We start from the raw sequence: 27,544 nt of genomic DNA, 5'->3' as shown, positions 1-27,544 counted from the left end.
AAAGGGAGACAAGGCAATGAAGTCTCAGATTGATTGGGAAGGACCAGGGCAAGGAGTCATCTTAGGGTGCTGTGGGAAGGCAGGGATTTTCAGTCCTCATAACTGCCTAGTTGGGGCAAGATCTACTGTGGAGAGTTACTGGGCTCATTAGGCCTGAGCTGTTTTGTTTCTTTGAATAAAGAGTTAACTTCACTGGCACTTTGTGAGTTCACTGGCCCTCGTATCTGTGTCTGATATAGAAGTGGCTTGTCTTAATTCCTCTGCATTAATTCAGAGCAGATACTTATTTGTGACTCACCATGCCAAAGGCCTACAGCAAGCAAAAGTCATTATATCTGAATTTAGCATTTTGTAGGCAAAGGTTAGTGGAGGCAGGTGAACAAATATTTCAGAGGACTAGTGTGTGCTACCACCATCACCACACCCAGTGACATCCTATACAAATGGAACAGTCTGAAACGGCCTCCCTCTAGGAACACCCACTTATGAGAGGCAAGCAAGTCTTGAATTGGCTTGTCCAAACACAGGGTATTGCTATGCTGCCTGCCTAGTTCTTATCAACAAGACAGATGCCATCTACCAGAGGCATCCCTTTATCTGCACACTCAAATTGGGCACTAAGGGGGGAAAGAATCAACAGTTTTTCTGACATGAGCAAGAATGGATAGATTAACCATGTCAGTTTCACTGGCATTCAATCATTCTGTTTTTAAAAATGTATAGGGAAGAGGAATCTGCATTTAATTTGTTTTGACCAGGTTGTATAGATTCTTCCTCGAAAAGTATGTGTTTTGTATGCTTTTCAGTATATTACCCCCAGAATGCACAGTTTTAAAATACATTTTAAAAGTGAAATTTGTATTTTGTGCACATTTGGGGAAATGGAAATGGCAGTGCAAAATCTGGAGAATGAAATCTGACTGAAAGTTGCATTCTGGTTTGCCAACAAGTTCACTTCTGCTCCTCTCAACTAAAGCCATGATAATCTTGATAATGAAGGTAATCATTAATCTGGTCTTAATCTTAATTAGGGATGCAGGTGGCACTGTGGGTTAAACCACAGAGCCTAGGACTTGCCGATCAGAAGGTTGGTGGGTCGAATCCCCGTGACAGGGTGAGTTCCCGTTGCTCGGTCCCTGCTCCTGCCAACCCAGCAGTTCAAAAGCACCTCAATGTACAAGTAGATAAATAGGTACCGCTCCAGCGGGAAGGTAAACTGCATTTCCATGTGGTGCTCTGGTTCGCCAGAAGCGGCTTAGTCATGCTGGCCACATGACCTGGAAGTTGTAAGCCGGCTCCCTCGGCCAATAAAGCGAGATGAGTGCCGCAACCCCAAAGTCGGCCACAACTGGACCTGATGGTCAGGGGTCCCTTTACCTTTTAATTTAACCAGCTGTTGATTCATAAGACATCTCATTAAGATTCTCTGTTGGGAAGAACTGCTAAAGTATCGAAACAAGATTTGAGTTTACTAACCCAATTCTTTTCAGTCACTGTCATCAAGACAGGACACCTGTTGTTCTAAAATGATAGGCTGGAGAACAATAAAAATATGCACAGCTCCATAGCTCATTCCAAAATATGAATACCTGGTTATTTTATTTTTGGAAAAGGTGAAGGGAGGCAGCAGTTATGAGTTAACTATCTTTGGAGTCACAACAGGTGCTGTGATTCTTCAGTGGTTTGACTTCACACCCAGAGGCCACTGGGGGTGAAGTCAAGACAGATCAGTGCAAACAACCAACAGTACACAAAATTGCACTCTGTGCATTCAGATTCTAGTCAAATAGTGTGGGGTTCTCTTGCTTTAAGTGACCCACATAGTTATATAGCTATGTTTAATGATTGTTTAATTATTTGGTTTTAATTGCTGCATGATAAACATTCTTACCTGAAAAGGAGACATTAGCATAACCCGTACTTCCATTATTACAAATGTGTGTGGTCAAAGATCACTGTACTCTGTTTAAAATGAGAGCATTGCCTAAGTGGTACTGTGTGCTGACTTCCACGTTGGCCTTGCCTGGAATCCACTGCAAAGGTCAAGTGTCTGTCCAGGGAAAAAGTGTTGTTATGGAATGCAAGAGTAATATCTAGGAGAGAACACAGAGTCAAGTAAGGAGAGAGGCAGGTTTTGCTTACTCACCAATCGAGTGTTAACCACAGGAAACAGCAACGCCAAGAGTGCCCCATTAAGCATATGCATCTGCAACCTAAAAAAGGGAAAGTACAGGGTCACCTTTACAATGTAAGAACATACATTTTTAACAGATGTTCCATATGACTGCATAAAATGTAAGAAGATTTTTTTAAAAATACAAGAAAATTGCATTATCCATGCCTATCCATATTGGCATTCAGCTGGCTTCAGATCATGCACCTATATACAAGCATTCTCTTCATCTCTCAATCCAAGCCTCCTGTTTTAATAACTGTGTTTGTTTTATTGCATATTTTAATTATAGATGTTAGACAGATGAGCGATAGATAGATAGACAGACAGATAGATAGATATAGATGTTTATATTTCAATGCTTATGTAATTGGTATATAATGATGCACATTTTCCCAGTTAGTGACACTTTCCAGTTAGTGACAGAGCCAAAAGATGCATAACTGAATTTATCAGGCCCATACCTACTGATATAAGTTTAAAATTATTTAATGTTTTCCTGATCTAATGCTTTTTATTTTCTGATATTTGTTATGTAACTATTACATGCTGCTCTAGGGTCATTATTGTATTGCTGGGTGAGCATTTTAGGAATCATGTAATGTACATTGTTTTAAATTTTCTGATTTTAAATTGATTTTATCTGTTTGTATTTTATCTTGTCAAGTCACCTTTTTAATGAAGTGACTAGTAATCATGGTAAGTTTTTTCCCCTCTGACATGTGACCTAAAATATTTCACATAAAATTAAATGACATATGAAAGTTGATAAAAGTGTTACCTGAAGACAACCATTGCAAGATGACAGGGTGGGCAGGCAAGCAGAAAAATCTGAAATATTAACAAACAAACAAATCACAATTATGTTTTTTATGCAGAGCATGATACAAATAGTTTGCTTCACTGTTTTAAACTGCTCTAACAGCTTTCGCCAGATGTTTCCACTTATCAGACATTCCATCAAGAGTGCAAATATTCAGTCTCAACTTCTCTCAGGATATTTCTCCTTATTTCAACAGTGACTACTATGACTCACCTGATATCAAAGTTCACCGCCAGTTCACGTTAGTTCCATCAGCAGAGCCTTAACTTATTGCTCAAGTGGAAGCACTGATTACAATACCCTACCAAGAGCTACAGTTTCTAAGAACATAAGAAGAGCCTGCTGGCTCAGACCAATAGCCCACCTAGTCTGGGCATCTTGTTCTCACAGTGGCCAACCAGATGCCTGCAGGAACCCCTTAAACAGGACTTGTTCACGATCATTTCCCCTTCTGCAGCTTCCAGCAACTGATAAAAGCAAACTTCTTATCCCTGCTATTCATATGGCTACTGTGTGAGCTTATCAATCAGAATTTGGTGTGGCCACATAAATAGGGTTTCCATATTTCAAGAAGTGAAAACAATTCAACACTTTTCCGGTGTGGGCTGCCATACGCCCAGGTTTTCCTGGACATTTTAACCGGCTTTCAAAAATTCCGCCCAGACGCCATTTTTGACGGATTAATCCTGGCTATGTTCGAGAAATTCTAGACATATGTCACCCCTACACATAAAGCACAACAATGACCAAATAAGTTCATGTGGCCTGTTAACTTTCAGGGGGGAGCAGACGAGTAGCAAATTCAAGAGTACACTTGGTATCCAAGTGTTCTGTGACACTTGTGGGGCTTGCTCATCCAAAACGTTTGACAACAGTCAAGTAACATGAAGTACATTAATATCACTGGACATCTTGTCCATCCCTCTGCTCAGTGCGGGTAATCCAGAGCCAAAGCATCTCCAGCCTCTGCTCGAACCCACCCCAAGCCCTTTAGGTTACTAGTTCCATTGTCCACTTGTTCTGCCATCAGTAAATTTCTGATGTTCAACCAACATGAACCCTACTGTAACATAAGCCCATTAGAACCAGTCCTGCCTCTGAGGCAGCAGAGAACCAAGCTACATTCACACCATAAAACATTGTGATACCATGTTAAACAGCAATGGCTCCCCAATAATAATAATAATAATAATAATAATAATAATAATGGAAGCCATGGTTTGCTAAGGGCACTAAGAGTTGGTAGAAAACACATAGAGTTACTGTGGAACTCTCACGAGTTCTCTGTGAAGAAGGAATGATTGTTAAACCACTCTGGGGCTTGTAGCTCTGTAAGGGGAATGGGAGGTGGGCATTAATTTCAGTGGCATATGGCTAACATTGGGTACAACCCTGAGATCCCATGAGGTTGCAGAGCTCATCCACAAGCATTCCCAGGAACCTCTACTGAAGATCACTGGTAACCAGATCACTGAAGGGCTGACCCCACACAGGAGGGCAAAGAGTTAGACCACATTAATACCATATATTTAAAGCAGTATTATACCAAAGTCTTATTTGTGTTCACTGGAAACATCTGAAAGAATGATGCAGCCCTCCCTGCCTGCAAGCACTGATCAAGTGTTAATTAGATGCTGAGTTTATGTTTTATTACATATTGCACTCTCCCCCATGTCCTTACTCATTGCTTATCTAAAATAAATTCTCTTAACCTTTTTGAATACAGTAGGTAGGCTGGTTGTTATAGAACACTATGGTTCATCTCCCACGAGCCAGACTGCTTTAAAGTTTAGGGAATATTAAAGATATGGATCAACTCTTGCACCCAGTAGAAGCTGAAGGGAGTTGGCTGGCAGCTCCCCCAAATTCTAGGATAACAGCCCAAGGACTTATGGGGATCCTTGCTTCCCCACTAGTTTGGGAGCTTATAAGCACAGTGGCGGTGGCAGCAATATGGAAAGGTTGGTACCATGGATGGCAGTTCTCTATGTTCTTTTGCACACTTCAAATTTATGAGTCCTTAGTAAAGGTAAAGGGACCCCTGACCATTAGGTCCAGTCGTGACCGACTCTGGGGTTGCGGTGCTCATCTCGCTTTATTGGCCGAGGGAGCCGCCGTTTGTCCGCAGACAGCTTCCGGGTCATGTGGCCAGCATGACTAAGCCGCTTCTGGCGAACCAGAGCAGCGCACAGAAACGCTGTTTACCTTCCCACCGGAGCGGTACCTATTTATCTACTTGCACTTTGTGCTTTCGAACTGCTAGGTTGGCAGGAGCTGGGACCGAGCAACGGGAGCTCACCCCATCGCGGGGATTCAAACTGCCGACCTTCTGATCGGCAAGTCCTAGGCTCTGTGGTTTAACCCACAGCGCCACCTGCGTCCCATATTCATATAATAATTATGAATTAAACCTGGGAGAAAACAGCTGCTATAGGATCTACACAACTATGCCTTATTGGGCAAACAACAAAGGAAAAGTTGGAGGGGGGGTGAAATAGCAATGTGCAGACATTTTGGCACCTGAAGAAAACCACAAAATGGCACGACACCCCCCAGCCAGGGGAGAAGAGGTAAGTGAAGATCTGCGTGAAGAACAAGGGTGGAATGAAGATCTACATTGGGGCCAAGGGTCAGAGGAGACCAGTAGCACCACCTCTGTAGGTGGCAGAACTGGAAGGAGCTGCTGAGGTGACAGCAAGATCTGTTCTCGAAGAACTGCACCCCAGCTGTTATTGCCACTACGGCAGCAACTGCAGCACAGGGCTACGTATTTCTTGGAGGCCAAATCTGCTGCCCCTGTGGATCCTGCAGAGCAAGGCAGTCACCTCACCTTGCCTCATGGGTGGGCCGGCCCTGTCAACATGACAGTGGACAAAGATGGGTACACATGGTTGGAGCTCAGTAAGCAGACAGCAACATCATCATTCAGAAACTCACATTTCTAGATGGGGGGAAAGGGGAGGTGAAACACCATCCCCATAAATTTATCTAGAGCAATGCCAGTGAAAAGGTCTTTGCCAGCAGCAATTCATGAAATTTGGACTGCATAACTGTGATTTATTTTTAAAAAAATGTTGTCCTCTCGCACAGCTGTTAAACATCAAGTGATGAGTGGTTCTGTAATGTGACAGGCAAACAATTTATCTTTGGTGTATATCCCAATTGTGTTTATATTCTTTTTTATACACAATTCAAGAAAATGCTGTGAAAAAAAGTTTTCTTTTTTTAAAAAATGTAAATATATGTGGGCCGTTGTTTTAGTTGTTCCACACAAAACCCCTCTCTGCTTTCAAAGGTTCCCAACCGTTTTGGACCCAATGTGAAATCTAACAAACTGTTGTGGACTGCACAAAATATAATTTCATAAAACATCTGGCACGTAGGCACCCCTCTCCCCCAAAATTGGGATTCCCGGAAGGCTTTGGTTGGCACCAAGGGCCCCACAGTCACCATGGGAGCCCAGCAGTTTATCAGGCTTTAGGAGTGCAAGGAATCGATACATCGACCAATTTTCCCTGGGTCTTAATGTCTCTAATGACACCTAGTTTGTAACAAGACATCAACAAGCATGGAAATTGGAAAGGCCAATCCCTGCTTCATGTATGAAACAAAATACATTTGCCACTTCAGTGTTCAGACTCATAAATCACTAGTGACGCTTGTTTTAACAGCCGTCATATGCCAGAAGCCCTATCTGTCAGGGCTGTAAACATTATCCAAGCCACATCGGATCTGCTTAATTAACATCAGTGCTATTTCAACAGCAGGAACTCACGTAATTCCATAGTAATTACTGTCACCTTAACACATGTGCACTGCTAATGACACCAGCCTTGCTATATCCTGTGTAACCTATTTGGTGAACTCATTTTTTATTTTGGTCCCTTACTCTGTGCTTAAAGCTGTATTTTCACATAGATACAGAAGACAATCAATAATCCATTTCCAGCTTTCTCCAAATATTGAAGGCCGTGATATGGCAGCTTGCATTATAACTGAGTGAGAACTCGCTCATCTCAAAAATTATTTATCTTATTTAGAAAATGTCTTAACTGCATTATAGTCAGATGCATTATAGTCAAAAGAATCTAAGAGTCAAAAACAAATCAGAACTCAAATACTCCAATACAATGTACTAATCATCAGATAAAAAGCTATTAAAATAGCATTATTCAATCAGCAACAGCCACCTGCGTCAGGCAGTACATAATCTCAGTGAGTCACTTTGTAGAGGGAAAGAGATCTTCCTCCGTTCTGTGGCTGCTACTGAAAGGGACTGAAAATCAAACTGCTGATATTGTAATAGTGTTATACAGGTCTATGGTGAGACCACACTTGAAGCACTGTGTAGAGTTTCAGTCACCTCACCTCAAAAAAGGATATTGCAAGAAAAGGTTCAGGAAAGGGCAACCAAAATCATCAAGAACAAGTTCCCCATGTGGAAAGGTGACAACATTTGGGGCATTTTTAGCTTTGAAAGAAAGGTGAATCAGAAGATACATGACAGAAGTGTATAAAATTATACATTTCGCTTTCTCATAATACTAGAACTCAGGGCCTCCAAATGAAACTAAGTGCTGGAAGATTCCAGACAGACAAAAGAAAGCACTTCACCACACAGCAGATAGTTAAAACTGTGGAGTTTGCTCCCACAGGATATTGTGATACCACCAGTTTGAATGGTTTTTTAAAGAGGACTGGACAAATTCATGGTAGGGGAGGAAGGCTACCAGTGGATACTAGCCACAATGGCTTTGTTCTACCTCCATTGTGAAAGGCAGTATTTCTCTGAATACCTGTTGCTGTGAATCACTATTGGGGAGAGCACTGTTGAACCAGGGGCGTAGGAAGGGGGTGCGGGGGGTGCGGTCCGCCCCAGCTGTCATCCCTGAGGGGGTGACAAAATTGTGGGGGGTGGCACTTACCACGGGGCCTGGCCTGCAGCGCGCCCAAGCCACGCATCTCTCCTGGGAGTGACGCAGTGGCTCGGGGCCCCGCACTGCCTGAAACAGCAGCATGGGTCTTGCGTCCGCCAGGCGGACTCAATGCACAGCTTGCCGTGGAGCCCCCCTGAGCAGATTGCCGTGGCGCCCCCCCCCCCCGGGTGGATCGTCACGGCAGCCCCCTGGGCGGCTTGCCCTGCCCTTGCCACTCCGGGTGCCGGAGCGGCTAGCTACGCCCCTGTGTTGAACTCAGGTCCTGATCACAGGCTTCCCAGTCCTGATCACAGGCTTCCCATAGATACCTGGTTGGCCACTATAAGAACAGGATGCTGAACTAGATAGGCATTTGGCCTGATACACCCTCTCCCATCATGCAAATTCATTCCAAAAGATTTGGAAAGAACTTGGATCATTTCCTGAGCCAATCCAGAGTTTGGAAAGTCGCCAATACACATGCCTCAACTCCTAAGAACCTTATATGTGAATGTAGCCTTATATTCTGCTTTTATTCCATGATGGATGTCAAAGCAGCACACCTGGGGATGCCACGCAGCCCTCCTCCCAGGCAATTATTGGACCTAGATCTGTTTAACCTTCGGATCATGCTCCAAGAAGACGGCAGCCTTCACTGATGGCAATACTTGTCACCACCCTAGAAAGGCAGCCTCCTTGGAAACCAGTCTCCATCTGTCTATTTATAAGAGCCACCCACCTCTGTGATAAAGGCTAGGCACCAGCAGTTGACACCACCCACAAGTCGCATCATCATATCCCTATAAACGCCTTCAGACCTCCAGTGTGCTGGTCACAGCCTCACTATGCTTTTCGCCCATCTAGAAAGGTATGATAGTTTCCCTGATCCTCTCACTCCTGGTACACAGAGCACATGTGCATGGAGATTGCAGCTTCAGCAGTGTTTTCAACCATTTTTCAGAGAGAAACTGCAGAAGAATAGAAATGACTCTCATGCTTTTCCCTGCCCAGGAAACAGAGGAGCACACAGAGTCATCTGCCAATAAGGGAGGCAAAAAGCTCAGCACAGTTTCCTTAACTGAGAAAATTCAGTGTTGCAAGCAAAGCCAAATTTATTTTGCAACAAAATAATTGCTCTCACAAAACCAGAATTTCCTGTGCATTATTCAAGGTTCAGGCATTAACCAATGCTAAGAACTGAAGAATACCAGATCAAGGAAGATCATACCCTGTTTACTCACTGAACCTTTCAAAGACATCCATAAGCCTAATTGCAAGAATTATCTAGACAAGCTGGCTGCATTTGGGTTATGCTCTTTGTAAAACCTGCTTTTAATCTAAATAGTGCACTCAGTAGATACTCCTTTCCACGGAACTCTTTCAGAGCAAACAAGTCTTGGAAACATGATCACTACAATGGAAAGGAGTGTGCTGCCAAGGAGTGTGGTGGAGTCTCCTTCTTTGGAGGTCTTTAAGCAGAGGCTTGACAACCATATGTCAGGAGTGCTCTGACAGTGCAAGGAAAGTCTTGTGGAGAAATGGTTGAAAGAAAGACCATTAGGAACAAAAAGATAAGTTAGGTTCATGGGCATAGCCAAGGAGGGAAGGGGGAAGGGGAAGGGCAGGGGGAAGGTTCTCCCCAAATCAAGTAAATCAATGGGAAAAAAATTTCTTAACTGAGGTTCTGACCCCACTAGCAAAAAGTCTGCCCCCTGCCCCAAAATAAATCCTGGCTACACCCAAGGTTAGGTTTAGTGATGCACATCACTCCTTTTAAAAACATATTTGTTCTAAGCGCAACTCTAGTTTATGAAGTCTGATAAAACAGCCATGAAAATGAAAAGGGCAGGTGTTATTAGGAAGCCACAACATGCTGGAAAATATTGTTTACCAACTCAATTGAGCCTTGAGTGATTTTTCAACTCTCCACTTGCAGCCTTGCTCCACAGCAGGCAATCGTCTAGAGCAGGATATTAAACCAGTCCAGACTAGTGTGGCGTCACTTAGAAACGGATCACTCAGGAGCATGCTCAAACAGCTTTGCAAATCATGCTGAGGGGGAAACTACTCCGCTCCATGCCAAAATTGGTTAAGGCATGTTGGAGGTCCCTGGTACCCTGCCCAATGACAGCTTGCAAGATCAATTTCAGTTGCTGCAGCCCAAAAATGTTGTCAAGACACTTGCAGTGGTGAGGCTGACTATGTGCCCTGTTGATCCCTTCATGTATGGCAACATCTCACAGAACCGGAATGACTGGATGAGTTCAGATCAATGCCATACCATAGGAGGGAGTTGTGGCCTCTTCCCTGAAAGAGGTGATGTGAAAACCAGAGATTCTAAATGACACTACCAACCAGTCTCTAATATTCCCTCGCTATGCAAGGTGATTGTGAGGGTGGTGCCTAGCCAGTTTCTGGGATGCTTGGAGGAAGCAGATTCTTCAGATGATTCCAGTCTGGTTTCACGCCCCGTTTTAGAAGCACAACACCCTTAATTACCCCTGACTGATGACTGCTATCAAGATGGGGGAGTGTGACCCTGATGGTTCTCCTTGACCTTTCAGTGGCTTTTATTTATTTATTTCATAAATTTATACACTGCTTCATTGTAAAAACAAAAAACCCAACAACATCAAAGCAGTTTACAGTACAAAAGATAAAACAGTAAAATCAAGAAAAATGATTTAAAACATGTTAGAATACTAAAGCATGCTAACACTTTTGACACCATTGACCATGGTGGTGGGGGCAGCCCGGTTGGCAATGACCTGGTCAGGGCCTTTTCAGTGGCAGTCCCTCATTTTTTGAATGCCTTCCCTAATAAGGTGCATCTGTCCCCCTCATCACTGACTTTCAGTAGAAATTTGAAAATACTTCTCTTTACCTAGGCATTTGATTGCTAAAAGACACTGTTCCTGGCATACCTCAGATCACTGATCGATATTTCTTTTAACTGTTTAGAGGAGGGGTGTTAGAAACAGTCTTAGTTGTTATTGTTCTTTTTCATATTTTATCTTTGCTGCGTCTGCAACCCTGGGCTCCTTCAAAAGGAAGGCCAGGATATAAATTGAATCAGTCAATCAATCAATCAATCAATCAATCAATATGCCATCATTTGTTCAACAAATGATGAGGAAACAAGCTATAAGTTGTTCCTCCAAAATTTGGTGTGTTTTCCAGCTGCTCTCATTACTTTGTAGCTTGAGCAAGCATCAAGGGTAGAACAATCAAACAAACTATGATTAAGCAAGCTTGCGACATTCAAATAAAACACCATCACTTTATAAACCCATAGTTCATAATCCAGCAAAAACCATGGGTTCTCACCAGAGCTGTCTTAAGCATATGCAGCGCCGGGGTGTAAAGATCCGCTCGGCGCCCCTCCAGGTTGCCCAGTCCCAGGTGTGCAGGAGGGCAGAGCCGATCGGCCACCTAAGCATCTTGCTAGCTCAGTCACCCCCCAAACTCAAGGCGCAGAGCTGCCCGCAGCAGAAGAGCCCACTATGGAGCTCCGACCGATGGGCAGGCTCTTCCCCGGACTCAACTCTTGGGCCCCACAGTCTTGGCCTGGCTCCCCTGAGAGCCCTGCACCCCTAGCACCTATGGATCTCACTTTGCCTAAACAAATCATGGCTTAATCATAACATGTAACATTGAGTAGCTCAACAAAAATATTAACAGTACAAATTGTTACAAATTTGATGCTCCAGTTTTTCAAGTTGATAGAACCATAATTAACAGAGTTATGACAGGCAATTACAACGAACTGGAATCCACAAAACCTTACCCCTAATTCAAGGAGCTGTTATTCCACCAACCCAAACCTTGGTAAAGAAACATTATTAGACAAAGGAATTTTTGACTAACTTCTACAAGTACCTTCTGGGTTTTTTAAAAGTAGTTAACTAAATATGAATCCTACTGTAGACAGTAACATATAGCACTAAACAGCCTTCAGGAGTGCAGTATTTCTGGCCAATCCACCAAGCAAATAATTTCTGTTTGCTAAGTGGAGCGTGGGAAATGTAACCTTTTCAAAAGGAAAAAAGGATCAAAAAAGAAAAGGTTAGGTTTGTATGCTAGAAGTGACAAACCTCCAGCCATTTGGGTGCTGAGTGTTACATCAAGGTGGGAGCATATTACTCCAATTCTATTTATTTATTAATTATTAGTAGTATTTATTATTATTAAATTATTTATTATTGTTATTGTTATTATTATTATGTCTATACAGCCCTTCATCCAAGGATCACAGGGTGGTTTACAATATAAAAACACAAAAATATATACCATAGTAACTAAAAAAACAATAAACCCACCCACAGTTTAAAAGGCCATCCATTATTTAACTACCTAAAGCTAGGACATTTATCATTTGCACTGCCTTCCTATATTCTTCCAGGCCCAATTCAAGATGGTGACTTACAACAGGCTGAAAGACTTCGCCCCACATATTTGAAGATGACTCACTCTATCTGTAACCATCGTTTTTCAGTTTTGGGCCTGAAAACTGCATTAGCCCACAGGAAAGCTGCCAGGTGCGAGAGGGGCTATAATCACACACCTTTCACACACCATATCACACACACCGAAAGAGAGAAAGCCATTTTCCATGAAAACAGAACCAAATTTTTAATTTTAATTCCAATTCTTCTTAATATCTGTATTAATATTATTGATTCAAACACTTAATTCTAATTTTAATGTTGTTCAAGTTTCCCTTTTATATTTTCTTCAAAGACCTTTCCCTTTGTGAATAAATTTGTGAATAAATAAGAACTCTCCTGCTGTATGCCCTTTATCTGTCCAAAATGTGGAAAAGGCAAAATCCTCAGTAATCCCAGAAAATGTAACACTAATGCAAACCTGAACTTTGCAGCTATTTAAAACCTCTGATTTCAACTTGTGTTTGCAAGAGCAACAATAGCAGCAAACTGCATGGGCTGTTTCTTCTATATTTCCAGGAAACACAAGCCTGCTGAGACTATTTTCTTACAGAGGAAGCAGCTACAACTGCACACTTTGAAATCCAAAAGCCCTTTCCCTTCAGAGGGAATTAAATCTGGCTGTCAGAGATTCACCACACCTGGTCTGTGCCATATTGATTTAAACCTGATAGCTATCCATAGGCTTATGCTATATGCAAAACCATGCCTTTTGTAGTTGTTATGCTTCCGTTTCTATTAAATAGTGGGTGGAGATAGCAGACGACACAGAGATTTCTCCAAGTAGTTCTTTATAAGTAAGCTGGAACTGAACTGAACAGCTCAGCCAGCCTGCTGTAACAACCCAGGGTTTCCCAACTAAATTAACTGACGTGAACCTGAGTGAAAACTATATATAGTGGTACCTTGGGTTAAGTACTTAATTCGTTCCAGAGGTCCGTTCTTAGCCTGAAACTGTTCTTAACCTGAAGCACCACTTTAGCCAATGGGGCCCCCTGCTGCCGCGCCACCAGAGCACAATTTCTGTTCTCATCCTGAAGCAAAGTTCTTACCCTGAGGTGCTATTTCTGGGTTAGCGGAGTCTATAACCTGAAGCGTATGTAACCTGAAGCGTATGTAACCCGAGGTACCACTGTACACTATATCCCTGGTGACCAGGGTGAGAACTTCAATACATAACAGTTTCTCCCCATGTGGTTGACACAGCCACCTCAGAAATTAAATGTAAAATATTAATATCAGTAACTTCCTACCTCCCAAGGACAGTCACACAATAGCCTCTGTCCTTCCAATGGCATCACTGGCTGGTCATTGGAGACATTTAATACTGGTTTGGTTACCTAGACAACTCACTCCTGGACATTAATTCAAGAGTGAAGAAAATTCCTCAGCCTGGGAGCCACATTCCCTAGTCGGTAACCTTCCAGGGATCACATGCCTGTGATGGGTAGGTAAATGGATCATGGAATCACAGAGCTGAAAGGGACCATTAGGTTTATGTACTTTAACCCCCTGCAATGCAGGAATCTTGTGACTTTCTCTGTCTGTACAGGAGGTTATCATCCAGCTATGGAAAAGTAAGAGGTTTCTACATGTTCAGCCAGGCAACCAAGAGGCATTATTACAGTTCAATAACATGTCTGCCAGCTTGGCAAAACAACTAGAGGAAAATGTGGAGCAGTGTCAGTAGAGGGGTTGGGGGGAAAGCATGTGGAGATTCCTGGGGACTGTACAGAGAGGCCAAGGGGGGCACATTTGGCCCCAAGGCCCAAAGTCCCTGACTCTTGCTTTAAATAATGTCAAAGGTCAAGCTGAAACGCCCACTGCACATGCCTATTCCATGTTCTCTTTGCTTGCAAGATCAGTTTGAAGACTGCAGCGTCATTTGAGGTTCTGCAGTATTTCTAGTTCCAAATCGGGGGCATCATTTGTACATTAAGTTATGGAGGAGAGGGACAAAAGCAAAAGAAGTGACCTTGCTATTCACTGCCATTCCTGGTACATTAAGCCGGTGCATTTCCGCTCACCTGCAAATGTCAGGGGCAAGGTGTCTGCAAGGTTTACCCTGAAGCTCTGCCTAGAACAGGTGTCGTCTCCAGCCCAAAAGGGAGCAGCAACAGCAAAGAACAAAATGCTCAGTTCGCCCCACACGGCATTCCAAAATAGCACAAAGATCAGCGCTTCTCAGTGTGCCAAAATCTTCTCTGTGCATTAATTAAAAGGCAACTGCTCTTTCATTGAGGACAACCTGCTCTTCTCAAACTCCAAAACGTAGCCAAATTCAGCAGAACTAAGACCTTTTGCAAAAGCCTCTAGGTCTGCTAAATTTGAAATACATTAGGCACTTTGAAGGCAAAAAACCTTTTTGCCTGAGAGAGGGCCACATTTAAGCAGTGAGAAGCCGTTGTTGTTTTCCAATATTTGAGCAGATAGCTGATAATTGTGTTTATGCAAGCTATTCGTTTCTTGCTCATTTGTTTCCAAACTAGAACACATGTGGGAGATACCTCACTATAAAAATAGTAATCCTCCTCATTAAGTTTTCACACACAAGCTGTTGCTTGAAATTATGCTAGAGAAAGCCAGTTTGACCTAATTTAGACCGATAGCTACAAGATCATGCAAAATTACAACTGCAAATATTATTTTTGCTAAATAACAACTGATAATAACTGATCCTGTTTGAAACTGGTGGATTGGGAGTACTACTCCCCCCCCCCTTTTTTAATAAATATTTTATTAAGTCTCATAATAAAATGACATTAACTCCAACAAAACCTACAGAGCGTTACATGCATAACTCAGTAATATACAAGCAGAAAATTGGAGCAGGGACACTATCAACTAAATCACTGAATGCATCGCCAAGGCTTGAACTATCCATGACACAGCCTCTCCATGACGAAGTATGTGTAGCTGGCGGTCTTGCATTAACATCGCTTCTGCTTTCAGAGCTGATATAGGGGAACCATACTTTGTCAAAATGCTCTTGTTTGGTTTGGCCTCTCACAACTCTTCTCCTTCTGTGCGACATTAAATGCTCAGGAAAAGTCAGATCCCACACTTGATTTTGGGATCAGGGGTAATTATTATTTCTTTAGATGTTTGGGGGGAACAGAATTTGTAGGAACATTATTATTCTTTCATTAGTATCTATGTACACCAGCTGCTTTGTATTAATGTAGGCCCTGTCATACATAAACCAGTAAGTAGCCTGGGTACAAATACTCTAGATAGACAGACAAGGAGAGAAGAGGGAAACTGGAAAAGTGGGAGATGAGTTAGAGATAAGAACAGCTAAAGAGTGTGTTGGACTAGGGCCTGGGAGACCAGGATTCAAATCCCCACTCAGCTATGAAGCTTTGGTCAAAGACTCTCTCTTAGCCCAACCTACCTCAGAGGGTTGTTGTGAGATAAAATAGGGAGAAAACCACGTATGCCAACCTGAGCACCCTAAAGAAAAGGTGGGCTATAAATGTGTTAATAAAGTAAGTGTGAACAAGAGAACAAATGCAACAGAGTTGAATATGTAAACTGAGCTAGAAGTAAATGAGGTTGCATGATCAGGGAGCCAAGAAACAGAGTTTAGGTTGACAGCACCTTCTTTTCAGAATTTTATTTCATCCTTTTCTTTTCCTTGTTAAAGTTGCAAAAAAATTGTTAAAAAATCTTTTTTAAAAAAAATAAAATAAGGAGTATGTCCAGCCAAAAAGGGGTCTGAATGGAATTTAATGAAACTCCCTGGACTGAAAAGGCTTATTAGCCTCCCATTTAAAATTATGTAAGAGGACAAAACAAAGTGTCATGTCCCAAATCCCACTGTGATGCATGCACCCAAATAATAATTCCAGTTTAACTGCCACTTTCTACAGTCTTGTGTAAATCAAGTGATTCTGTGTACATAGCAGTTTTCCAAATATTGGGAAGGGCTTATAATGAAGCATTAAAAGTGTTGTACCTCTCTCAAGCCATTCTTCTTTTAAAAGGTACTCAGTCACTGTACAAATAAATACACCTACTTTTCCTTCCGTGATTTTCAGCCACTTTTTTTTTTTGAGAAATACCCAAACGTACTTGAAAAATGGGACCTTAAGTTGAGCTCTTGTAGAGTTAGATTTGTGCAACCACCTCCCACACAGACTACAGCCTAAAAGACATCAAAAAAGTTAAGCTTCAGGTGACAGGTTAAGGAATGCTTTAGAAATGTCTCTTCCAAGCATTGTGACAAAACTGTTTATAAAGTGGTGGTTTGAATGTTTGCAGGTAAGGAGCTATGAAGCAACTTGCTTCTCTAAGTGCATTTTATAGAATAGTGTGTGTGCAGAAAAAGAAATTCACTGCAGGTGCCTGCAAACAAAGAGATTTTAAGCTCTTTCTTCTCTTTCCTTTGTTGTTTCCATGTGTCAAATTCTAGACTGTAAGCCCCTCAGGGCAGGGAACTGTCCCCTTGTACTCTGCAAAGTGCCATGTACATGGCTGACACCACAGCAAAAACAAAAAAACACTTCTGAGCAGGGGTGACTAAGTTCTGGCCCTCCAGATGCCGTTGGGATTCAAACCCCATCATCCCTCAACAATGGGGTGTGCTGACCATGGCTGAAAGGAGCAACATTTGGAGAACCTAGGACTTGGCCATCTTTGCTTCAACGGCCTTCAAGGCTTGGAAGATGTATGTGCTGCCCCAGACAGTCCACTCAGAATCAGAGGAACATTTAGGGGAAGGGTTGGAACTCAATGGTAAAGCATCTGTTTTGAATGCAGAAGGTCCCTGGTTCACTCCTGGCATCCTAGGCAGGGCCCCTGAATAAAACCCCAGAGAGCAGTCAGTGTTAGAAACTTAGCTATGAAATCTAGGAGCTAAACAGCACCTTAAACTTTAAACCTAAGGTTATGGGCGCAACAATGAAATGTCTGGGCATTTTTTGTATCTTTTTATAACAAGAATACAAAGCTGAAAATGAATGAATTGCAGGTAAAATATCATGTCCATTTTTCACATGGTCTAGTCCTTCCCCTGACCACCCCACCCCCAATATTCTTAAGAGCAGGGGTAGGCAACCTAAGGCCCGTGGGCCAGATGCGACCCAATCACGTTCTCAATCCAGCCCGGGAATCAGCATGTTTTTACATGAGTAGAATGTGTCCTTTTATTTAATATTCATCTCTGGGTTATTTGTGGGGCCTGCCTGGTGTTTTTACATGAGTAGAACGTGTGCTTTTATTTAAAATGCATCTCTGGGTTATTTCTGGGGCATAGGAATTCATTCATTTTTATTTTTATTTTCAAAATATAGTCCGGCCCACCACATGGTCTGAGGGATGGTGGACCAGCCCACGGCTGAAAAAGGTTGCTGACCCCTGCTTAAGAGGGTCTCTTCTCCAGTCTTCAGAGAGTAGCTGGAAGTGGGGAGGCAAAAAAGGTCCTCTTTTCCTTCCACTCTGCAGTTTTAATCTGAAATCTTAGGTGCAGTACTGCGCCCAGAGCTCAGAAACTGCTTGCACTAATGAAATTCCCTGTCGCAAAACACGCCTAGAACAATGGGAGCTTCAAACACTGAGAGCAGTGTAGGTTGAGCTGGATGGATCAGTGGTCTAACACAGTAAAAGGCAGCTTTCTATGTTAGAGGAAGGACTACAGCTCAGTGTTAAACCCTCTGCTTTGCATGCAGAAGGCCCTGCGTTCAACTCTTGGCCTCTCCAGGCAGAGTTGGGAGAAAGCCTAATTTGAAATCCTGGAGAGCAGCTTCTTATGTTCTAGATGCCTTGTTCCAGGCACCTCTGCCAAATAAAGTTTGGCATATGTCTATCAGAAGTAAGTAGGTGCCAAACTAAATCTTGAGTTTTTCAGACAGGTTTTGGACTAAACTGAATTTGTATCTGATTTTGGTTTGGGCCTTTTGTTTTCGTCCTGCTTTTTTGTTTATTCATTTTTGCTTTAGCCAACTCCTATGGACTTTTTCTTCCCATTATCTGCCCTTCTTTGCTTTTTTGTGCTGTATTTTTTCTGCTGGTTTTAGTGTGGTTGTTTTATTTATTAATGTAATCAAACTTTTTGATGACTTGTTTTATTTGGTGATGGAAACTGCCGTACGTCTTTAAGATGGGAGGATTCAAGCTTTTAGGTAAAAAAGACAGGTAAAAATTTCACAGCTTCTTTCTGGCAATGAACAAGCCACATGTAACTAGAACGTAACTACGGACGAAGGTGGCGCTGTGGGTTAAACCACAGAGCCTAAGACTTGCCGATCAGCAATGGGGTGAGCTCCCGTTGCTCGGTTCCAGCTCCTGCCAACCTAGCAGTTCAAAAGCATGTCAAAGTGCAAGTAGATAAATAGGTACCGCTCCGGCAGGAAGGTAAACGGTGTTTCTGTGTGCTGCACTGGTTCGCCAGAAGCGGCTTAGTCATGCTGGCTACATGACCCGGAAGCTGTACGCCGGCTCCCTCGGCCAATAAAGCGAGATGAGCGCCGCAACCCCAGTGTCGGCCACGACTGAACATAATGGTCAGGGGTCTCTTTACCTTCAACTAGAATGCTAATAATTCCTTGCGATGTTTGAAATGATGCTACAACCCTGAATATGGATGAGTACAGTAAAATCACTTTCTTCCCCTCCAGGAGTCTTGGGATGACATCTTAAGTGGGTATCTCCTTTACCTTTGCTGCAAGAAATGCACTGCAAATCTCGACCTAATGGGGTAAATGTAAAGGTAAAGGGACCCCTGACAACTAAGTCCAGTCGCGAACGACTCGGGGGTTGCAACGCTCATCTCGCTTTACAAGCCGAGGGAGCCGGCATTTGTCTGCTCCGCACACAGTTTTTCCAGGTCATGTGGCCAGCATGACTAAGCCACTTCTGCCGAACTACAGCAGCGCACAGAAACACCATTTACCTTCCCACTGGAGTGGTACCTATTTATCTACTTGCATTTTCACGTGCTTTCGAACTGCTAGGTTGCCAGGAGCTGCAACGTGAGCTCACCCCGTTCCAGGGATTCTAACTGCCGACCTTTTGATTGACAAGCCCAAGCGTCACAGTGGTTTAACCCACAGCACCACCCGCGTCCCTATTGCAAATGATGCACCCACTTTAGCTTCCATGCACATGACATCTTTTGCCACAGTAGCAGCATGGGTAAGAGCAGGAATAGCCCACATGCTGCCTTCAGATGCTGTGAGTTCCCATCATCCTTGACCATTGCCCATGATGACTTGGGGATGACAGTAAGACACAATATCTGGAGGGCACTACATTTGCTATCCCTGGACAAGAGTCTGGGAAGTTTTGCTCAGCATTACAAATAGGTCCACAGTTATTAGGCCACCAGCAAATATAAACACATATGTAATACATGAAGGGACAGAGAAAAAGACAGCCAAGTATTTAAATCTGTAGTTCCCTTGTTACCTTGCCTTGTTACCTGAAGGCAATTCTTACCCAGTGAAGGCAAATGGATATTGACAAGCCACATTAAATATATGGTATTTATACTTATCACTTCAACCTGACTGAAGCTGTAGTCACAACACAACATATATAGTTGCTTATAGATCCATAACTGCTGGTTTTCGTATTTCCAAATAAATGGTTTGTATCCAGTGTAAATCATACTCAGAGTAGACCTATTGAAATGAATGGTCATGACTAACTTAGGTCCATTAAGTTCAATGGTTCTACTCAGAGCAGAACTCAGTTAGAGACAACCTAAGTGTTTCCTTCTCTGTCCTTGCATCATCTTTGTAACCAAATGTCTTTTGCATTAAGGCACAATTCCAAACTCATTAATCAGTTCCTTTAATCACCAACTTAAGACTGAAACAAACTGTAGAGAATGTTTTACATCATGCCCTCTTTTTACCCATATTTCTCTCTCCCCCGCATCCCGTTACATTTGCTTTTAAACATCCAGCATGAGGAAGAGCGTCTACATATCTCGAAAGCTCAATTACCACAATGTGAACTTTGGCTGGCCCTAATTGAAAGTATTTTGCTACCGCTCTTGTTTCAAAGATTCCTGCCTGGAAATCAGAAGCAGAGAGCTGAATGAAACAGCTACTAATAAAATATAAAGGAAAAGAAATTGCATAGCCCCCCCCCCCAAGACATACACAGCTGAAAAGTCCTCTGCTGCCTGAAAGCTGCTCCCACACACACTCTTCCTCTGTAAGAACTAATTTGTCTGATTTCAGAGTTGTCAACATAGATCATTTAGTCCAAGATACAGTATCATAACAGGCCCTCTTTAAGATATGGGGGCAGTTCCCTTTGTAGTAAAGGCAGAAGCTATGTTTTTCTTGGCTACTTTAGGCTCAGTAAGCAGCTGTGGTTGGCAGCAACTCAAGCTTTATTTGCTTATCAGGAGTTTGGCGATAGTCCCATTGATGCAATTAGAATTGTAATTAGTGAGACCCATAAACTAGTAACATAAACACTTCACCACACAGCCTAGCCTAGAAATGCCCACCCCACATTCATAGGGTATTATTTTAGCTAGAAGTCAACCATTCCCAATTCTTTTCCCCCCTATGGAAAAATCTAAGCTTCTGCATGTTCAAAACTAAATATTTCCTTGCCCAGGAAAGTCCCCATGGTGCCAGTCTTATCTTTGGGGTAACAAATATGGCTCTGCCAGGGTTTTGAATATAATCTTATTGCATGCCACCATTTATTATACATTAGCTATTTATTTTATCTTGGTGCTCTCTTTTTTTGTAAAGTACCCTAGAAGCTTTGCTGCAAGGAGGTAATATATAACATAAAATAAATAATGTTTGCAGTAAGAAGAGCCATGATGGATCAGCATTCCATTTCCCAGAGTGTTTAACTAGATAGTTAAAGATAAAGGTAAAGGTACCCCTGCCCGTACGGGCCAGTCGTGTCCAACTCTAGGGTTGTGCGCCCATCTCACTTAAGAGGCCGGGGGCCAGCGCTGTCCGGAGACACTTCCGGGTCACGTGGCCAGCGTGACAAAGCTGCAGCTGGCGAGCCAGCACACGGAAACACCGTTTACCTTCCCGCTATAAAGCGGTACCTATTTATCTACTTGCACTTAGGGGTGCTTTCGAACTGCTAGGTGGGCAGGAGCTGGGACCGAAAGACGGGAGCTCACCCCGCCGCGGGGATTTGAACTGCCGACCATACGATCGGCAAGTCCTAGGCACTGAGGTTTTACCCACAGCGCCACCCGCGTCCCAACTAGATAGTTACAAGAAGCCAAATAGCAAAACTTGAGTGCGATGATGCTTTCCTCCTGGTCACACTCAGCATCTGTTATTCAGAGCTGGCATACTGACTCTGATCCTAGAAAACACAACACCGCTAAGCAGGATAATTTCAAAGGAGTTCATTGCCAAAAACGAAACCTTATCCAATCAGGGGTGCCAACTTGAATAAAATATTGGGAGGGGCAGGTAAGCCCTACACCACACAATCATTCACAAGACACACACACACCATTTGAATGGCAATACCCATTAACTTGGGGGTTGGGGCCTTAAATATTTTAGGAGAGGGCTGAAGGGACCTTGGCCCCTAGGAGTTGGCTCCTATGATCTCCATATCTGGAATGAATGCCTATTATGCTAATGACCTGTTATACTATCTACTTTTATCCCTGAGAAAAGGCAGATATTTCTAGGATAATTCTGTTTCCAGTGTGGCTAAACAAAAGGGGTCCAAAGGCTATTTTTTAAAAAACAGTATTCCTCACCTGCATCATCGTAACTACGTGGCAGGGATTCAGCAAGTAAATGACTGTCTTGGAAGCAAACTTGAATCCCACTTCCAATCCAAAAGTGAGGCAGAAGAACACCAGCAACAGGTTCTTCCCTATGCTCTCCTCTTTCTTCCGAGACTGAGCAAGCAGGTCCACCACCTCCTTGGAATGGGTTCGCTTGATCTTCTTCAGGGACACCACCACCTCCAGAACTCCCACGCATAAGAAGATCAGGGTCTCTACCAGGCGCTGTTGCCAGGGGAGGAAGGCAGCACACTCAGGACCCCCGTTGCCTTCAAAGCTTGGGTCCACCCCACCGTACATCCAGTCCAGAAGATTGGAGAAGCTGTATCGACTCATGGCAAACCCCTTCTGTTCCTCTTCTGCTTGGCCGTCCTGGAGAAGGTGGGCGCTTGATGAGATCAAAGCTAATATGCTGTTTGGGTGATGAAACATGAAACAGAGAAGAGTCCTTATCAGCAAGTCCTCTCCCTTCTACTTGTGAGACACAGAAAGGAACTAGACAGGTGATCCTCAGCTCTCACTCTAGGGTGCTCAGGTAAGAAGCTAAACAAACCTGTGGGGAGGACAGGAAGTGAAACACAACTTAATTATCAAACCAGAAAACAGGATAAAGAAAGAACGCATAACAGAACCAAGCTCCCTGCTCTCTCTTCCAGCAGAAGGCCCAGTTAGCAAACTGTTGCTTTATGACCCTAAAAGAGCTTTGGCAACCTGTCACAATCCAGATGTTTTGATCTACAATTCTCAGGCCCAGCCAGCAAGGCCTCTGGAGGCCACCCGGTCGGCAAAACCTGCCAGAAAACCCCAGGCACTATGTAACTGGCACACTGTGTACAAAAACACACCAGGTATAAACAAACACACAGTGTGCCGGTTACATTGTGTCTGTTTGCCCAGGTTTCTAAAGAAGCATGGCTGGTAGTACCTGGGTATATAAAATAACCACACAAAAACAGCGGTGAGGGATATATATATATATAATATACCCATACTCCCTCTCTCTCTCCTGCATAAATGATTTCCGACTCTTATTTCTCTATTTGAAATATTTCACAGCCACTCTTCATCCAATGGAATCCGCGCATCTGCTACAACAGGCACTACAATACACAAAGCAATGCAATAAAACAACATCCTTCACAGTAAATTTGTGGGCGGAGAGGCAACAAAAGGCCACAGAAACTAAAAGTAAACAGAGGCAACATTACCTTCTTTTTTTAAAGAGCCACGGCAGGTTTTGGGGTTTTTTTTAACCTCTTTACTCGGCACGGCTCCTTTCTCCCTCAACCCGGCTAAGCTCCCCACGCAAAAAAGAAAAAAGGCGCTTCGCCAACGCGATGTGGTTGCCAAACGAGATCGTCAGCAACCACAACCCTTGAAGGTAGGCCTGCTCGCTTAATCACCACACTTTCACCAAATTCCCGCGAAAGAGGAAAGCGGAGAGGGGGCGAAGAGAGGGAGGAGGGAGCAAGAGGTGAGCAATTTATTTATTTATTTATTTATTGGATTGAAGAGTTGGAAGGGACCCCTAGGCTCATCTAGTCCATTTATTTCCCTCCCCCTCACTGGCGCTACGCTCCGCCTTCCCCCACTTCCTCACAACACCATTCGCGCGCGCGCGCGCCCCTACCTTCCATGGAAGTCCCCCCGCAACTCTTTCTGTCTCTGGAAGGGGCTAGCTATAATCTCCCCTCCCCGGAAAAAAAGCTGTGCTTTCTGGTCCTCTGCCTCCTCCAGCTAGACTTCCCAGCGACGTGGTGCACCCCTTCCCTCCCAGTACCTCAAGGGAAGGCGGGAGCGAGGGAGGGGGCGGGTCGTGGCGGTACTGCAGGCCCTCCCTCAGCCCTTGCCGGGGCAGGCGCTACATGAGGAAACCCAACAGCCCGGCTCTGGGTTGCAGACTGGAGGAGGAGGAGGAGGAGGCGCAGCGGCGGCAGAAGTGGCGGCCAGCGCTTATCGGCTCCCCTTCCTCAGGTGTAGCCCGGAACGCAGCTGGGGCGCAATCTGCGCTCTGGACGCCGCCGCCGCCGCTGCTGCTACTCTCTGCTCGCCTCTTCCAGGAGAAGACCACCACCACGCCGCCCCCACCACAGCAGCCAGCGAAGCAGCATCACCCCACCGACGTGCTCAACTAAGGCTAAAAAATGGAAGGTGCACCCCGGATTGGTTGCGCGGGTCTTCCCGCTCCGCCTCTTTAGAAGGCGGCTCCTGTGTTTCCGCGCTGCTGTTGCTGCCCCCTTTTCTTCTTCCTCCGCCTCGCTTCCACTTGTCGCCTCAGTCAGCCCGTCACTACAGCGTAAGGAAAAAAGGCGGAGAGGCGCGCTTTGCCGCGCTTGCTCCGCGGGCTCGCTTTATGCCCAGGCTTTGCCTCTCCGCTGCGCCACTTGCGAGCGCAAACGCAAACAGTTCCTCTGGAGTGTGTTGTGTTCCACTGCCTTCAGTGGGGCTTAACTTCGGGTAAATGTGTGTAGGTGACAGCAGCCTCAGTGTTCCTCTGTGCTTTCCGCAAAGTGTTTTTAAAAAGAAAAACTAAAAACCTCCCCAGAAACAGCTAGACCAAACCAGTGGTCCTCGAGATATTGCTAGGCTCCAACTCCTATCGCTCCTGACCGTTGGTCATGCTGGATGGGGATGGCGGGAGTTGAAGCCCCAAGGACATCTGGTGAGCCACAGGATCTCTTCCCCTGAAACTGCATTTCATGGAAAAGGGTTCTAGCCCAGCCTTCCACCTAACATGCTGGATTTCTAACTGCAGGGCTGGTGAGGGTTTTTGTTTTGTTTTTTTGAAAAGCAGGCACATACCTAGGGGTTGACCAGGTTGCCCCCTACCAAAAGTGCAGGCCAAGGATGTGTGTGCAAAAATTACACCTGTCCACTCTGGCTCAGAGTGCCAGTGGTATGCAGGGGGGGGGGGCAGTGCTGATACAGCTCCTTGCCAAAGGCACAAGGGAGCCTAGAATTTCATCACATCAGCCTTCTGCACATAGGAACCTAGCATGTGCAGTGCTTAGAAATGCAGGTGACTAAGTGGTATATAAATGTGTTTTGGTTTCACTCCAGGAGGCACACCCTCCATTGTCTCTGTGACAGACAAGTGCCAGCAACTCTCCACTCCTGCCTTGGGTGGGGCATATGAGTAAGAACCTCTAAGGAAGAAGAGCACAGGATCTGGACTACTTTATGCAGCCAGGTAGCTAGCCCACTGGGCCACAAACAGCTTTTTTCTTTTATTGCTGTAGGAGGCAGTAATCTCAGCCCCAAAGTTTTGAGATTTAGCCACAAATCAAGCTTGCCTGCTAAGCCTCCTTCTAAAAGTTCTTAGCTCCATAGTAGAAAGGAAAAGCAACAGACTTGCCAGTAGATTAAAAAAAAAAAAAGGTGTAGAGGCTGGATGGCTTAAATCTCCCTACCCTACATGTACATAACCAGCAGCTACAGAAAATCCCAGTGATACCAGTAAGGCCTGCAGCCTAGGAAGAGTTCCAAGAACTAGAAAGGAGGGTTGATGGGCCATCTTCAAGCGGAGGTTTTCCACCTCGACACACAGGACCTAACCTAGCACAGTTGCATGGACAGTGTACTTTAAATCCTGGGGAAAGCTCTTGGAGAAGAGCTTAGACTTAGCATCAAGATAACTGGAAACCTAATATAATGGTCATTAGGAGGCTCAGAAAGAAGGTATCCACAGAGAAAACATCCGTAGTGATAAACAATATTGTTTTATCACTAACAAAGTGACTTTACAGCGTTAGATATCACTAATGATATGAATAACACTTGAGGCAGGCTCCGTGTACCAAGTCTTGTACTACAGTGAAAGGCTGGCTGCTATTTCAGCTAAATACAAAAGATGGCACATGTTCCAGCTATCACTTTTCGCCAGGAATGGCTCCTATTTTCATGTATCTCTCTCTAGTGAATTGCCGCCCCAGTGCCACTGTCACTGAGCTACATTTACATCTGAGCCTTCACCTGAGTACACCCTTGCAGCCTTCTTAGAACCAAATGGGAACCCCTACACCCAAATCTGGATTTTTCCACCATATCATTCTTGAGGTCAAGGTGGCAAAGTGGAGAAATGCAAATCAAGGCACAGCTGGGGTTGCAGTGGAATGGATTATCAAGGGGGCTGTGGTGGGAACACTTCAGGCTGCCTTTGGAAGTCCTGCAATTTCTAAATTGTATGGGGTTCCTTGTAAGACCCCTGCTTCTTCCTCAAAGGTGATCTCCAGAACATCCGGGTTGGGTGGGATCCTAGCAGAAATTAAGGAAGAGCTACAGTGCATAACTGTTATTAGAGTAATTGCAAACCTGGGGGCAAAACCAGAGATGGATGACTCTGCCTACTGTTGCTTCTTGCTCCACCTACCATTGGCCACCCTGCCATCCAGTGGCACCAACTGCTATTACTCTTTCGCAGGCTAGGTTTTATTTCAGACTACCGGTATTAATCTTTGTGGGCTTATTTTTCAAGGATGGTGTTCTTGCCACAGTACTCTGCTAAGGAATTATTACTCTTAAAGACTTGTGGAGCTGCTTGCAGTTTGACAAAAACTCTCCTGACTCTTGCTGCTACATTCAGAGCCAAGTTGCTGTTCCTTATTTGCAAAGCTTTTCTCCTCATTGGTTAATCTGCAACCTTCCTATGAACCTGAGTAAACATCCATATCTTGTGTTAACAGCAGAACAGACCTCCAAAGGCAATAGATTCCCTGGATATGAGATACTTTAACTCTTCACTTTTCCTTTTATTTGACCTCAGATGGCCTCTCTTCATCCTGTTGGCTTTCTGAAATGGTGGCAGTGCCATTGGTGATTAACAGCAAGTAGGCACATTCATTTTAATATCATCCATTGAACCCAGAAGGCTTTAGAGGAAGTCCAGTGGCATTTCCTAAAGGTGACACACTGTTGTTGTTGCTGCTCCTGCTGCTGTTGGCATCTGTATGTCTCGAGAAAAAATGGAGTGCACCTCCAGGGGTGAAGTCAAACTGCTGTCTTAGCAGCATCTAAGTGGCCTCTCTGGGGCACAAGCCCAGGAAAGGTGTATGGAGATTCTGGGCTATCTAGATCAGTGTTTCCCAACCTTGTGCCTTCAGCTGTTTTTGAACTACAACTCCCATCATCCCTGACTAGCAAGACCAGTGGCAAGGGATGATGGGAATTTTAGTCCAAAAACAGCTGGAGGCACAAGGTTGGGAAACACTGATCTAGATGACAAGGAACACACCCTTCAGTCTTGCTAATGTCGTCCAAAGGAAAACATGGCAATACATTTGGCACCAGCTTGGCTGCAGGGGTTGTTTGAAAGAGGCCTACAAGCCTGCAAGGCACCATCCAACCACCCTAACCCTAACCCTTTTCTTCTCCCAAATATATCCTGCAGAGCAGTAGAGGCTTAGGGGCAGAGATGGACTATCTTCCCAGGTTGATGAGCCCCATCTGCAA

General features: G+C 44.1%; 1 protein-coding gene across 7 annotated transcripts in view; it reads right to left on the bottom strand.

Annotated features, from left to right (window-relative positions):
* The window catches only part of TMEM164 (transmembrane protein 164), a 52,343-nt gene extending 27,971 nt beyond the window's left edge, over window positions 1-24,372 (bottom strand). Inside the window, exons 1-4 of one of the 7 annotated variants that reach the window (XM_081847234.1) lie at window positions 24,254-24,372; window positions 22,067-22,649; window positions 2,955-3,004; window positions 2,147-2,213 (exon numbers count right to left, since the gene is read on the bottom strand). In XM_081847234.1, the coding sequence (XP_081703360.1) occupies window positions 2,147-2,213; window positions 2,955-3,004; window positions 22,067-22,528 (579 nt within the window). In that variant the 5' untranslated portion in view covers window positions 22,529-22,649; window positions 24,254-24,372. The other 6 variants (XM_081847233.1, XM_081847236.1, XM_081847231.1 and 3 more) reach the window with 6 other exon arrangements.
* Between the last annotated feature and the right edge of the window lie 3,172 nt (window positions 24,373-27,544).

Source organism: Podarcis erhardii (genome assembly GCF_964252035.2).
Source record: "Podarcis erhardii genome assembly, chromosome: Z".
Classification (NCBI taxonomy): Eukaryota; Metazoa; Chordata; class Lepidosauria; order Squamata; family Lacertidae; genus Podarcis; species Podarcis erhardii.
This window is presented reverse-complemented; position numbering and strand designations above follow the sequence as displayed.